The following is a 15455-nucleotide window of genomic DNA, read 5'->3' as shown; positions in this document are numbered from 1 at the left end:
AAGATACACATTTTTGCTTACATCCAAAAATCTTGCATCTTTTTGCTGTATCTATATCAGTATTCCACCAAACTGAACAACTCCTTTAGTCTGTTGTTTTCTTTCAAGTACAAGGATGACAAACCCGGCCACAAAGAGACTGAAATACCATGACAAATGTTTCCGTGGACACAAGCAGACAATAAAGACAAAAACACAATGTATTCTCTAAACAGGATGCTGAGAAAAACAAGGCAGTCCTCACTTCAACATGGAAACTACTTTTTGCTTGTTTTGCATTATATACTTTTAGTGAACCCAGGTTTGTTTTATTAATCTCTGCCATCATTATGCAAACATTAGCATATTGTACCCAATCTTGAATCTTCGCTGTAATAATACAACTGTCTTAACAATTTAAAGTGCTCTTCATCTTGTACTTACGGTAAACATTTGAGGTTGTGATTTGTTTTTCACTCTTATAGATTTCCTGCCTTTTTTTTTTATAGTTTACTACTAAATAGTTTTGAGTCATTGCTTGTTGATTTCACAGTTGGTCCCTCTCCATCTCAGGTTGATGTTCGTGAGCTCACATGAAAGCTCCAGATATACAGTATGTCAGTGGCAGTGATTTATCAAAATACAGCTTGCTTTGCAGATAAATGGGAAAACTTAGGCTTCAGCACTGGTCTCGAGAAGGACATGGCAGGCAAACATGCATGCATAAGCACACATTGCCACCTCCTCGGGGAAATATATTGCCTACGATGCATACAGTGGATGACTTTTCATTATTTTGATTACACGTTTTAAAGGACAGTAAGAAGAACTGCCTCGTTTTATTAGTTTTGGTGATATACTGTACATAGATTGGAAAAGTAACCTTGGATTCAGCACCTTGAGGGTCCAAAAGTTTGTTATGTTCTCATAGTCAAGTGCACGGTAATTAAACGTAATTAACTGTGGTAGGAGTTGGACAGGAGGAGATGAGGTGAATGCAAAAGGCTGGACACATAAGAGGGATAATGAAAAAAAGGCTAGCAGCTAGAGCATGTCCTGATGTTATATTACCAGAGATAAAAGCTGCGTACTATAAGCAAGTGCATGGAGAGTACACCAGCAGTCATTTATTAGTAAAAAGTCTTAAAATGGCTGGCTCCTGGGCATGTGGCGGTAAGACATCAGCACTGACTGTAAAATGAATCTTCACAACACGATGGACGCGCAGCTAGCATGTTGTTGCACTGCAGCATAAAGCAAATATATCATTTCTCACTTCACTTGAGCTTAAGTAATGTCTGATGGCACTGAGCGCATGGGCGGAACCGGGGACAAGGATGCGAAACAAAAAATGGTAATGTCACCGGTTTTGGAGATGGCCGGGGAACAGAATTTTAGCACATTACTGCAAAACAAAACATTGTGGTAAGAAAATGTTTTGAGAATAGTAGAAGTATCCATATATTTTATTTATTCTGATCAATAAAGATCATAGTAGTAGATCTAGTAGTAGCAGTACCATTAGCAGTGGATGCTGTAGCAATAGTTGTAGTAGCAGTAGTAGTAGTTGAAAAAGTAATAATAATACATAAACATTTAATAAGTGTATTGGTCGTGTGTTTTGAAAAGCTTTACAACTATCTTCATATGTGCGTAATTATAAGCTATAACATAAATTCTGATCCTGTTCAGTTCAGACTTTTGCTAAATGAGCCGCGTCCCTGTGTAATTCGTTCCACCTGCTCCTTCAGCGTGTCAAAATACGGTTGGAGGGATCTCGGAAAAACTCCAGCTCACTTTGACTGCGGCACACAGCGGTGCGACTGTGGGGAGCAGGTATTTAATGAGTCAAACTTAACAACAAATCAGAATGCAGTGTTTTTGCTTAAAGGGGGTAATGGCATTTTGCATTTTCACAGGCTCAATCATACAAAATATGTGTTTCTGTCCTGATCCTGTTTTGATGAAAGTACTCACAGATGTCTGCATTCATCATTTGGCAGTTGGTTTTGATCCTGTTGCGGCCCGCATGTAAAAAACATTCATATTGACTCAACGGGGGTGGTCAGAAAACTGGGGTTATGGTTCAAGCAGTTTAATAGAATCAGTAGATTTTATGACAGTGTTTCTGGATTGCATATAGTAACGTAATTTGTTTTAATCACGTAACTTGTCTGGAGGACTGTCCCCTACCTGTTCCACACTATAGCATTATCTATCTTTGATTTATTCAATCACATGTGTCAAAATATATCTTGAAAATTGCAGTTCACAGAGTTGTCCTATATATATGAGAAAACAATTTTCCATGAAAGTGAAGTCCAAAATAACCATCGTCTACAGGTATGTCTGTGTACTCTAATGCTTCTATGCTTGTGACTGAATAGTTGACTTTCAGAAGAGCATCTGGAAGAGTACATTTCTCTGAGCGTGTTTTTCTTTACCAGACATTTCACACTTTAACATCCTCTAAAGTCTTTTAATAATCTCTGTTGAAGCAGTGATAGCTTCATATAGGCTGACGCTCCCACCAGGAGACAGAGCCATTTCCTTCTTTCACCTGAATAATACTTCAAATGACTCCACACTTGACAAGCAGCACCACAGCTTAAGGTATAAGACGTTTTTTACTGCATATAATGAAACTGTCAAACATTAATGTTTAGAGCAGTGATTGAAGAGAAATGTTGTTCCCTGGCAACAGACGTGGCAGCCATGACGACTCCATAAGAAGATGTTTACAAAGTTGGCCTTAAAAGTTAAGTTAAAATAGTAATTTAACTAATGGTAACTTATGTTGTTTGGTTAAAAAAGACTATTATGATCTATAATCTCGATAACCATTATTATTATTGACATATAAATACAGTTAGTGCTACTTTACTATTCAAGGATACTCGTTAAGTTACTTTCAGCACTATGTAACTTTTTGGTGAAGGGTACCCCATCTGCTAGTGTCTATGTTTGAAATTACCTGTCAGTCTTACACGTATACAATTACGCTTTTTGATTGTCGCCAAAACATTCCTTGAAAAACGTGCATTCTAACTATTAGAGGTGTCTCCTTTCCGTAAATCTGACCCGTAACTTGGCCTGGAGACATCACCTGCTTGTCTCCATGGAGATAGATTTGATACTAACTGAAAAAGCCTCTTGATGAGTGGGGAAACCTCTTCTCTCAAACTTTTGTCCAGCTGCAAGAAATGAATTTTCTTGACAATCCCTCCACTGGAAAGACTACATAGTGCACCTTTAAAATAAGCAGAAGAATAGTAGTACCTGTTAGTAGTTTATTATAATTTATTACACTTATCTTATCTACAGGAGACACAAGGTTCCTATTAGAAAATCACTCATATAACATATTATATCATATCATATAACAGCATTATGTTTATAGGTCAAAATTCATGTTTATATAATGATCTTTCAAACATGCCTGACGCGCGCATTATTTGCTGTGGGTGCTGATTTACTGTGTTACAAATGGTCTAGCAGTATCTTGTGTAACTGCTCTTTGTCCATATAGATTTTTCAGTAAAACAGTAATTACAGTCAAATCCCTGCTGTGCCATTACAACACTTCATCTGACACTTCACAAGATTAATCACTCAATCGCTCGCCTATTTTTAAATACATACTTACCAAACCACTTACTTAGACCCCAGGGGTTGCTCAATCTGCCCCCATGTTTTGCTGTACGTTTCAACACAACGTAACAATGCTGGCTGTTGTTAGCGCGAGGTCAGTGTGAGGTTGTCCCAGCGGGGGTCACATCCGAAAAGGCGGGTCAGGAAAAGCAGCGCTCACCTTGGCTTGGCTTCCTGTAGCGAACAAACCACAATGATAAATTTGGAGTCAGGAACCTCTTATGTCCTGCACACCTGTTGTCAGTTGCCATTTTGTCCTAACCACTATTCATCTCCTGCATAAAGTTTATATATTTCTTTTAATGTACAACCCTTAGGCCATAACAGTCAATCTCGCCCCATTTACAAAGTCACCCTACCCCTGCCCGCCAGTGTCTGACCCCTTCACGGTGGGACTCTACAACTGGACATTAATCTGTACTGATCAGCAGACAGAGGCTTACAGAGATCAGAGCTGTAGCTGTAGCCACTGCAGAGGACAAAATATGACTTTGGGTGAAAATTATAATATTTCTGTGATAACCTTTGTGTATCAGAAACAAAACAAGATGATAACGCTGCAGATTTAGCCTAACCACTCAATCACACAATGTAAAATCTATAACCAAACCCTAGCACGTACAGCTCATCAGTAATCAGTGCTAGTGTAGCTTCCACTGAGGCAATTCTCACATGATTTCACATGAGCCATGGCCTGTCCATTTTCTGCAAAAGAGAAAAAATACGTATTTGCCCTCTATATGCAGGCTCTGACAACCCAGTTTTTCAGTTTTGATTGTAGTACCTTTTGAAACCAGCAAGAGCACAGGCTACATATTGTATGTTTGAAATAGGATGTTCAGGTTCTGATCATAGACTGTATAAAAAAGTGGACAAAAGGAGTGTGACGTCACCCATAGTGTTAGGCTTCAGTCAAAAGAAGCTCACAGAGGCTTGCAGTTATATGGGCAAGTTTGGGGCATATTAGGAACAGGATTAATTTACGGACAAAAAAGCAAAATAAAAAACCCAAGATCGTGTAGAGTGAGTTAATACGAACATTTTAAGACCTAAATGAGAAGCCTGACAGCAGCAGTTATAGAGACAAGGGGCATGTTTTTTCAATGCAAAGTGAATACATGCATCCCGAATTTCAGATTTCCAGTCATCACGCAATGCATACTGGGAAGGATCCTCCGAAAAAGTGAGCATCAAACAGCCATGTTTGATATCGCAGTGGGATGTGTCTATTGTCAGAGCCAATTTTTTCAAGTCTTTTGAACCATATCGCTTTTGTTTCTGGTTCTGATATTGTTATATTTTAGTTATGTGATTCAGACATCGTAATTGTGTGGTCGTTGAATGTCCTAACAGCGGAAAACTGGCCTCGAAAGTTTGCGAACTCTCTAATTGCAAAACGAAATCAGATCTGTGTGACTGCAAACCTGCGTTCAAACTGTTTCCATTCGGGATGCATGTATTGGAGATGATGGAGCTGAAGATGCGCTCATGCTCACTTGCTATTTGGAATACAACAGGTAGCAGGTTACCTATGTTCATTTATATATAGTCTATGATCTATTGAATGCTGTATCCATTACAAAACACATTAGTTAATTTAAATGTTATAATTAGTAATATCTTGGTTGTGATATAAAATTTTCATACAAAAGTAAACTACTTTTTGTCCATTTTTAAACTATGAACTACAAGAGTAACAGGGTAAATTTGATACAAATAAAAACTTATTTCAGTACTTTCTGCTGCAGAGGGCCTATAATGCATTTTATCATTTCAGTATTTCTTAATAACTTGCTTGACCTTAACCTAAATTTGCCTATAAAAATCCTTCTTTAAACTATGTTAAACCAGTGAAAAAACTGCCTCATTGAGTTTAGATTTTTGGTAAATGGTAAATGGTCACATTTGTATAGTTCTTTTCAACCTTAAAGGCACTCAAAGCACTTTACATCAAGGAACCATTCGCCCACACTCACACACACACACAGACACACATTCATTCATACACCGGTGTACGCAGACAGAGGGGGCAAGGTGGGTGAACTGAAAGGACACTGTGTACGCAGATTTTAGTCCCCACCGTGTGATAAATGCCCACCCACAACAAAATGCTCTTGCCTCATTACTGAGTGGGAGAAACATAAGATTTCAAAGTCAAAAATATCAAGCTTGAAGGACTGGAGTCGTTGAGTCTCGCTGCTAGCACTTATAAATTCTTTGTTACGCAGTCTACAGGCTATATTTTCTTTCAAGCTCTCCCCTTGTGTGCAGATGAGGTGTTCAAAGCAAGAAGGATGAGCAGACTCAATGGCAGCCCATGTTCAGCATTCTACAGCCCCAACAACAGCCTCAAATGAAGACAAATCGAACATGTACTATCACTTATCTCTTTGTTTTCTAGCCCCTCTACTCCTGTGCCCCCTTTTGCTTTGCGCACTCATCTTACCACTTAACCCTTGATTTACATAAGTCATTACAGTTGTCAGATCAGAGAAAACCATTCATTTTGTTAAGTGTTCATCCATCGTTGTAAGTTTAAAAAGCGCTGGTTGTGTTTTTTACATTTTCTCTGACTAATGGCTACCAGCAGAGCATCCATCGCTGAACTATCATTAATACATTTGATGAGGCAAGCACTTTCTACTTAATTTACCTGACTGCTCAAACGTACATACACTTTACATGTCATATTTGCCAACACAAAATGCAGAATTTCAGTTTGAAAGACTACGAGAATCTGCATTAAATCTTCTCTCCAGACATCAATTACAGTAAATGTTTATTCTGCAGAATGTAAAGTGTGGATATCTTGCACAATACATCAATAAACCAGTACAGAAAGCAGAAAACCCAAAAGAACAGGCTACAAGCTTTAAAAAACATACATTATCCTCCCAGACTTGTGACAGGAGCTGGAGTTAAAGTATTGTACCCAGCTGGGGACTTGAAGAGGAGGATCTCATAGTGAATGCGTGTGTCTGTACTTGCCACATCAAAGCCATGACTCAGTGTTCTTGTGTTTTGAGGGCATCTTTTTCCTACAAAATAAATGTACAAAGAACAGGAAGAAAAGGAAAAATGTTACAGAATATAAGGTGTTATCTGGACAACATTCGATTGGACTTTTTAGTTATAGTATTGACCTTAAATCTCCAGTATAGGTCGATATTTTGTTTTGGTCAATCTGCCGTCTAAAAAGTACACAGAAATCTTTTTATTAACACTTCACAGATGGCTGCACAAAATGTGATTACACAGCTCTCTTCAAGGTTTACAGTAAAAAGGGGCTGTGGTTGAGTTTGTAGTCAATTTAAATTACATGGCTCAAAAATATCGGCAGAGTTTATCGGCCATTGGTTGCTGTGTATTTTAAACAAACAATATCGGGAGCGGCCATTAAAAAAAATAAATAAATAAACATCGGTTGATCTCTAGCTCATTGCAAAGCTTTCAAATTAAACTTTTATATAAGGCATGCGAAGTACTAGCCAGATGAAAGCTTGTTTTGGATGATAATGGCAAAAGCAGGAATACAATTAAAGATCCTCATTAGCATCGGCTTTTGTACCAAACACATAAAAGTGTCCAAGAAGTGCCACATATAAGAAGACAAAAATCTTTTACTTTACTCTGGCTGTTCATTCTTGGCATGGTTTGCAATTTGTCTCCACTTTGCCAAAAAGAATGTCTTAGATATATTGTCACTCAGCTAATTGCAGCTATAGGAAAAGAGGAGGGAGCGAGGAAGATGGGGACATAATTCTTCTAATCACTTCTTGTGCTAAAGTTCAAATGTTAAACAGGTCTTTCCAAACTCTTGGAGCGAAAGTGCAACCTCCTCAAAAACTTGGCTGGCTCTACACTTCCATAATAACAGTCATTATCTACCGCACACATCTTTATGCTTCATTTGAGCCAGTCTTAACTAGGGGTATCTATCACAAAGGTGCTGTTTCGGCTCCCCGGGTCGGGCTGACCTCCAGGCCTTTTGATTTATACCCCCACCTTCCCCTTAACTGTGAGCACTGTCTCTCTGCTTGGCCAAAAATGATGTGCGCCATTTTAATTACAAAGCCCTAATTTGAGTCTCCATCATGGCGCCCTTCGTACAGGTAGGACAGTATATACGCAAATGGGGGTCACCTCTTCACTGTCCGCTGTATCATCATGTCCGCTAATGATTATTATAGTCCAGTCACTTTTGATGGAACTTCCCTATTCGTTACAGCTAGCATGAAAGCTCGTCATAGTCATTTGTACGGCAACAAGAAATTGAAAGCCTTGTCTTAGAACGGTGCAATACATCAGTGAGCTGCTGTGTGCTGATGATGAGGAGATTGGTGGCGTTGTTAGACTCATTATTTTGATTTTGTCCTTCGTGGCGTCTTTGCCAGGCAGGGACAGAGAACGAAGACAGAGGACTATTGAGAGCTTTCTATGGACAAATACAAGGGCGATTGTTTCTACCTTGCATGGCCACAGCATTAAGCTAATTATTCACAACCAGGGGATGTTTTCGCCGACATTGTACATTTTGTTTACTCTGCTTTGAAAAGAGTTTCGAAGAGAGTGTCATCACCGGAGCAGCAAGCACCAACTGTAAACATGTTTTTCCCTCACACTGTCCATACAACTAGATAAATAAAAGGCTGCTGTTAGGATTTAATTTTAAGGAGTCGCACTGGGGCCCATTGTGAAACGCTTCCAATTAGCAGAGACAGTCATTCTTCTGACCAAAGTCACCTTGAATAATTGGGTTATCTACAAATACACAGTTTTTGATGTATTTTTTGCTGATAAATGGCAAACTATATTTCTTCTGAAGTAATTTTTTTTATGATAGATAGGGTTAATCTGGATATATGTATAATTTAACACACTGACATTTCTAATGAGAGGTCTGTTACTTGGTTGTCTCCACAGAGATATTGGGTTAGGGTCAATTTTAACTATCCTATTGCTCAACAAACCTTAATAAACATGGATTTTCTATATGACCAGGCTTGCCTCTCCACAGATCTGATCTTTAACTTGACCTGGTGTCATCTGCTTGTTTATGCTCAGTGGAATTTTGAAGGAGACAAACTGGTTGCAGACTCTGCACCAAAACAGTTACACAGTCCACCTTAAAAATTAAGGACAAGAGCAAAATCAAAGAAGTTGAGATATTTTATTTTATTTCTTTTCATTTCTGGACACACATGGCTCAGCAGTGTTTGTTCTCACCACTCTATGAAAAATTTACTTGAGACTGCCAGTTCTTTAAAAGCAAACTTTTCTAGGACCTGCAAACCCAAGGTTGAAGGAAGGCTCAAAGTAACGGAACAAATGTGCAATATTTTGTGATGATGATGAAATTCAGGCCATAAACTGTGCATTTAAATGATAAAATATGCTAAATTAAGAAATGTGGGCGGTTGGGAGCAGAGAGGTTAGTGCCCTTTGCTCTCAGTATAAAGGATGAGCATTTGATTCACCAACACAAAGACTGTCTCTTGGATCGCTCCTAGTGTTGCTATGTGTTTTCAACACATGTATATATATATGTGTAAATAGGGGACTATAAATTGTCTATAACCACTGTAACTTGGCCTGTTTTTAAATATCAGCAATAAGGGTCACAAATTCAAGTTATTATAATTAGGAAAATCATCACGATTTATTCATAATTATAGACTCTCTACTCCTCCCTTATGTTCATGTGAAAATAAACTCACTTACTTTTCTGGAGTATAGATTGAATTGAAATGACTTAATTTTGTTGTTAAAAATCTCAAAAATATAATTTTTCAGTCCTTAACATTATATTGTGACTTAAATACTCACGATTATAGATTAGCCGTAAAATCTTGTCATCTAAAAACAGCAGCTTGTCATTGTCTAGACTAACCCCCAACCATAGGTCCATAGTTGCTTCTGTGATATGAATTAATTATTAAAATACTTCATTTTTAATAAGGTAAAAAGTGCATCAACTGGCAGTGAGCAGTCATCTGCTTAAAAAAAAAGGCCTTGAAGTGTTTCACCTGAACGATAATAACCACTTACGGACTCTTTGTATGTCGATAAAGAACTTCAGATTGAAATGTTGTTTTCCATCGGCCTGAAAGTATATCCTCCCCCCTCTCTCACTCCACTCCAGATCTCTCCATCAGCGCCGACGGAAGTGAATGTCTTTTCCATAGAAAGGACAGGAGTGAGGGCTTGTCCACGCTAAAAGCTTTCTCACACTGCTAGAACAATCAGCTGCAGCCCTATTGGCCTGCCAAGGTCATTTGTGTTGGGCGCAGCAATACCCAAGGTGACGTAATGGACCCTTACTCCCAGGTCAAGCTCCGGTCCATCTTTGAGCTGTTGTGCTGTGTAAACTACCTCTGGGCTTGGCTTTAGCAGAGTTTTTCCACTATTTTTCTAAAGGATCTAAAGGTTATAGCTGAGCGCAGTGATTTTTCTGAGAGCAGGCAGCAGAGTCAGCCCCAGATGTCTTGTAAGTAGCGCTTTTCTTCCCTCAGCAGCGCCAGCGTCTTCATGGCCTCCAGTTGGTCCACCTGGAGTTCAGTTTTGATCATCTCCATCAGTGTGTCGTTCACGTCCTTGGCCATGTTCTTTGCATCCCTGGTGGGAAAACTGAATTAATGAAAGGGCACCATGTCGAATATAATTAGCACTAATGTTGTAGCTTCATATCTTGTGTTTTTACCATCCCACTGTGTCTGAGCGGATGTTTTTCAGTTCAATTTGGGCTTTAATAAAAGAGCTTTGCACAGTATTTGGTAAATTGATGGTTGGTTGGTTTGTTCACATTAATAATCATAGTTTTAAAACAAGGGCTTAAGACAGACAATACAGTAAAAAATAGTAATAAAGAAAAGAGAGAAACACGGTACAATTTATTTTACTAATATTTGAAGGTGCTCTGTGTAAGTTTTCTGGTTGAGGGTTTGTGATCTGCTCTTCTGCAATGAGACATTTAATGGGGGATACGTTAAATACCATAGTTAGGAATATTTAAAGCAAAACATGGTGCACCCTAAATTATTTATTCTGAGTTATACCCATATACAATTTGCACACTAAAGCCTAAAACACATTTTTGTGTTCAATTATTGAATTGATAGATAAATATAGACACAGCATTAACTATCTAAAAATCCAGTGGCTGTTTGAAAGAGAAGACAGAGACCATATAATATATTGCAATTGAGTATACCATAATGAGGACAGCGATATATGTGTGTTTTACAGTGAATAAATTGTACATATGTTATGTTTTCTCACCCGCACACATAGATGTAGCCACATTCTTGCAGCAGGATGCTGGTTATGGCCTTGCTGTCCAAGAGCAGTTTGTGTTGGACGTATTTGGGTCGTGCGGATGACTGGGCGACCTCCTCCTCTACTTCCTCGTTGTCTCTTGAGAAACAAACTTTGAGGTGGTTCAGTGTACCATTGGACACAAAATCCTCCAGCTCCTCCCTGCAAAATCAAGTTCAATCTGTTTAATTTAAAATCTGCTTTCTTACAGGTTTTTTGAGGATGTTTCTCTTTGAATCAAAAGAGACAGTACTATTTAGATCTAACACATTTCTGAAATACCACACTAAAAGGTTTGTATATATAGAACACTGTAAATCCCTAGATAACTAGATGACTAGATAAGTAATCATGTTGTGTATAAACCCTTATACTCCTTCAAGGTATTTAGCCCTGTTGTCAAATGCCCTGCAAGACACAACCCACGAAATGCTTCCTCCGAACACCAATGCTGTCAATCTTGATAAAACTGAACAGTAATGGGCAAAGGTCTGAGCAAAACTGTGCCAGACATCCAATTTATCTTGTTTAACGAGAAAAAAGACGAAAAAAATATGGATTTCCGAAGCAAGGTCGGCCCTGTTATAAGCATCTTTTTGCAATCAATCCTCCCAGCCTTGCATTTGGGTCTATAACCTTGCTCCCTATCAGTGGTTCGCCTGCCAACTACTCCTGCTTCAGTGTTTTTTACAGAGCCTGGGGTCCTATTGGAGAGGAAAGACATGAGGAGTGTGAGAGAGAGGGGCATCTCTGTGGCTCTGAGCTGCTTGTTTAAAGTTAAGCAGTCGGAATAAGCCAAAAACACACTACAAGCATGATCGTGTGCGAAGGTCTGTGCCTCCGGGATCTGGGCTCTGCAGCAAAACCAAGACTAAAAATAATGCAAAAAAAAAACTCACATGAATAGCAAGGGGAGAGAGAACAGTTGTGATAAAATTGCTGTCGGCAATGTCCCTGAGAAATAGTAATAAATGTATTCTTGCTGTGCATATGTGCATGGACACAGTATTTTATCATGTCTCAATATGAAAATGTAAGCTACAGTGTTGTAAAACTATCACTAAATGCACAAGAAACTATAAAGTGCATGTATTTAATATAATACAAATGATGACTACAGCAGAGTTTCTTCTTTTTTTCAAATGAGCAACTGCTAATGAAAGTGCTTGGATCATTTGCATAATATAAAACATTACTAATGCTCTACAAAAGAAACATATCTGTAATAACATCAGCAATGATTTAGATGAATCAATAATTCTTCATTAAGATGAAATAACAAACACTTTGGAAATACTAAACACCCATTACAATTGTGAAGAATGACTGAAGCTCACTGGTTTGACACTTGATTAAAATCATTATGGAGTGATTTCCTCTGTGACAGGGAACAGTCAAAAACCAGACCAGCTGAGGAAACACATTTGGGTTTGCTAAAGGGTTAATATTCACTGTTTATACACAACAGCTGGTGACGATATCTCCAGACCCTAAACCTTACAGTGCATCTGTGTAGCTCCACCTTAAAGCCTGTTCTGAGGGAGAATCATACGCACATTAGAAGCGTTCAGGAGGGAGTGATGTGACAGCAGCCTCTCACAGGGATGGTAAGTGCTGCCGTTGATTGTAGCTCTGTGTGTTTGTTTTTGCAGATGGAAAATGTGTGGATGAGATAAGAGAGTACATCCTGTCTTCACCCTGTGTGACTTCAGTGTTCAGGGGCCACAGCTGTGCTCTTCAGGTCACAGGCCATTAAAGGGACTCTTCTGGCCGGGCTCTGTTTGCAACTGGTTTGTGGATCAATTTACAAGGAATAGCACCAGAAATGAATTGCCTGGTCAAAGTACGTTTTTCTGAATGTTTTGTGTAATGTCATCCGTGTACATGCCTTATCTATTTCTTTGGCATATTTACAACTCTATGTGTACATATTTTGTATTTAACAGACCAATACTGCTACTCACCTACCTGCTGGTGGAACAATAACTTCATATTATCTAAAAGTAATAGTTTCCTTCAGAATATATTTATTAAAAAACTACAGCCTTAATTTGAACAAATAATAATGCAAACTTAAAAGTACTTGCTGCTCCACAAACTAATAATTCCTGCATTACTGTTATCATCATTAATAATTAAAGGAGCACTACATGACTTTTGGCCAGGTCCATTGGTCTCTATGGAGATTTAATTTCTTTATCTGAAACATTACACTCATCTGTCTTGCATTTATTCTATTACAGATGTTTTTATTGTTTAAAACACATGCTATAACTGCATCAGAAAAGTTGCACAGTACATCATTAAAAGTGCACTACACTTCTAAGGTGGGGGTCAGCTACTTCTGTCCTTCCTACTAGGTGTTCTATAGCTAAAAAATACCCTCAAAACCATGAATTCTTATCATATGCAGGCTTGCTTCTCCATAGATCTAATCATAAACTTGCCTCCATTGTGATTACCAAGTTTATTTCCATACTGAATCAAGGCAAAGCAGTAACATCTCCATGGAGACAAGCAGATGGCAGAAAGCTACACGGTGGACATTTAAAATTCCAGTAACATAAAATGATATAATCACTAAAAGTATTTGTACCAATGTCTACCAAAACTTATTTTCTTGTTATTGTAATATAATGCCAGAAACTATAAATGTACTAGCTAGCTACTTATTATTATCCATTATATTCAACCAACACTGGGAGAGTACAGCCAGTCCTGCACATCATTTCAAATACAATACAAATGCAAAGCAGCATATAATGTTCAATTCAATAGGAGTCAATATCACCACTGTGTGAGAATCCAGCACAGACAAATGTATTGGTAGTATTCAGCAGCAGGTATGTTGTTCTCAGTGCACTAACCTATTTAAACAGCACTTCACAGGAGGCACATAAAACAGGCTGTAATCGGCTCGGTCAACACTGTGGGGGTGTGAAGCATAGACACACTTGTACAACAGCCTTTGAGTCTCCATTTAACAGAGGCGTGCAGTGAAACAAAGGGGAGCGCACAACATACTGGCGTCTCCTCTGCTCATATTAACAATGCTAATTCATTCACATGTACTTAATGCCGCTGAGAAAGTGGGCACAGCCAGATTCAGGTATTCAAGCAGTTCACAACCAGATCCAAATTCATTCAATATTGACAGCTACCACTTATGAGTCTGGTATGCCTGTGTCTAATGTGCAATCTCATGAAACTTTTGTAGTGAAAAATTCAATAAATGCTTGCTTGGTTAACTTAATTTAACAGAAATATCCCCCAATTAGCTCTGTAAACCATTCAAACTGTCACATAACCTTTTACATAACCTGCTCGGCTTTATTCTTCTGTATTAGCACAAGTATTTTCTACATTCATGACACAGAGACACGTGTCCTTGATTAAAATAGAATTGCTTTGCTTTTGAATTTATTCATACAGACTTCTCTTGAGAACAACTTTTAGCACTGTGCAACGAGCTGGAGTGCACACAATACACCCACATCGCATTCGCACAGAGCAATGTTCATAATGTTGGGTCACGTATTTTAATGTATAGAGTACACGTGGCCAAGGTGAAAATCGTGTATGTACTTTGCAAAAGGTTAGAGAGGGAATTTGCAAGTTCATGGGGCGTTATAATGAATGTTAGGAAAAATACAGCGAAAAGTACCTGAAAAGGAAATCTTTCTCTTTATGTCGGCATCCAAAGTAGAGCCACGTCTCACCAAATGCCATCCCCGGGTTCTCCTGCCTCTGCTTCTCCCTGAAAGTCAAACAATCAGCTGTTAGCATTCGATCAATAACAAGAGTCGTGTGGAGCAGACAGAGGAGAGGAGAGCGAGTCCTTCCATGTACAAAGGTTAAAGACAAGCAGTGACAGCATTAAGCACTGTCTGCACTGTCAGTACAGCCGGGGCCACCATTGTCCTAATGCACTGAAATGACAATACAAGCCACAGCAAGGGCACTCTGTGATTACATTACACCAGGAAATAGGCCTCTGGAGCAGGACATTTTCACACCAATGTGAACTCAGAAAAGATTACAGATTTAGATTAAACTGGACATATGTGGAACATCACTGAACAAAACTTCTACATTATGTTCTGAAACCAGGGATGTCTAGATTATTTGGTAAATCAATATTAACAATGATTTAGAGCACAGTAATCTAAGAACTAAGACAGGCCGATATTCATTGCAAGGATTTTAGAAGAAAAAATATGAAACTTCAGTTCAAGCCATGCTCCAAAAAGTAAACGTACGTGTATAGAGCTTTAAAACATTTCTTTGAATTGTGAAAGCTTAATTTCAAAAGGCAGCACTAGTGACATAATGGAGAAATGGTAATCCATTAACGAATATTACTGCCAGACTTTTGTTACTGTAGGACTACACACAAAGTTTAAAAAACATCCTAACCTAAAGTTGTTGTATTTTTTCATTTTGTCATGGTTCAACACAGCTGACCAGTCACATAAAACATCCCATTCATTTTAATTCTTAAAAATCTAAGC

At 38.5% G+C, this 15455-nt stretch overlaps 1 protein-coding gene across 3 annotated transcripts; it reads right to left on the bottom strand.

Annotated features, from left to right (window-relative positions):
- Window positions 1–6463: 6463 nt before the first annotated feature.
- mtrr (5-methyltetrahydrofolate-homocysteine methyltransferase reductase) lies at window positions 6464–14745 on the bottom strand. Of its 3 annotated transcripts, XR_008631852.1 has the most exons (5): window positions 14609–14745; window positions 10909–11106; window positions 9679–10245; window positions 6774–6821; window positions 6464–6668 (listed from the first exon to the last, which is right to left on the bottom strand). XR_008631852.1 is itself a non-coding variant. In XM_055151159.1 (3 exons), exons 1-3 carry the CDS (start codon window positions 14728–14730, stop codon window positions 10101–10103), a joined length of 465 nt encoding a protein of 154 aa, XP_055007134.1. In that variant the 5' UTR covers window positions 14731–14745; the 3' UTR covers window positions 8784–10100. The 3 variants fall into 3 exon arrangements, 1 of the variants encoding a protein (XP_055007134.1); XR_008631851.1 differs by lacking the exon at window positions 6774–6821 and having other exon boundaries at window positions 6472–6668; XM_055151159.1 differs by lacking the exons at window positions 6464–6668; window positions 6774–6821 and having other exon boundaries at window positions 8784–10245.
- Between the last annotated feature and the right edge of the window lie 710 nt (window positions 14746–15455).

This window comes from Boleophthalmus pectinirostris, unplaced genomic scaffold (genome assembly GCF_026225935.1).
Source record: "Boleophthalmus pectinirostris isolate CB_2022bp ecotype Guang Dong unplaced genomic scaffold, ASM2622593v1 HiC_scaffold_15, whole genome shotgun sequence".
In the NCBI taxonomy this organism is placed as follows: domain Eukaryota; kingdom Metazoa; phylum Chordata; class Actinopteri; order Gobiiformes; family Gobiidae; genus Boleophthalmus; species Boleophthalmus pectinirostris.
The sequence above is the reverse complement of the archived record's forward strand: the minus strand, read 5'-3'. Positions and strand labels throughout refer to the sequence as shown.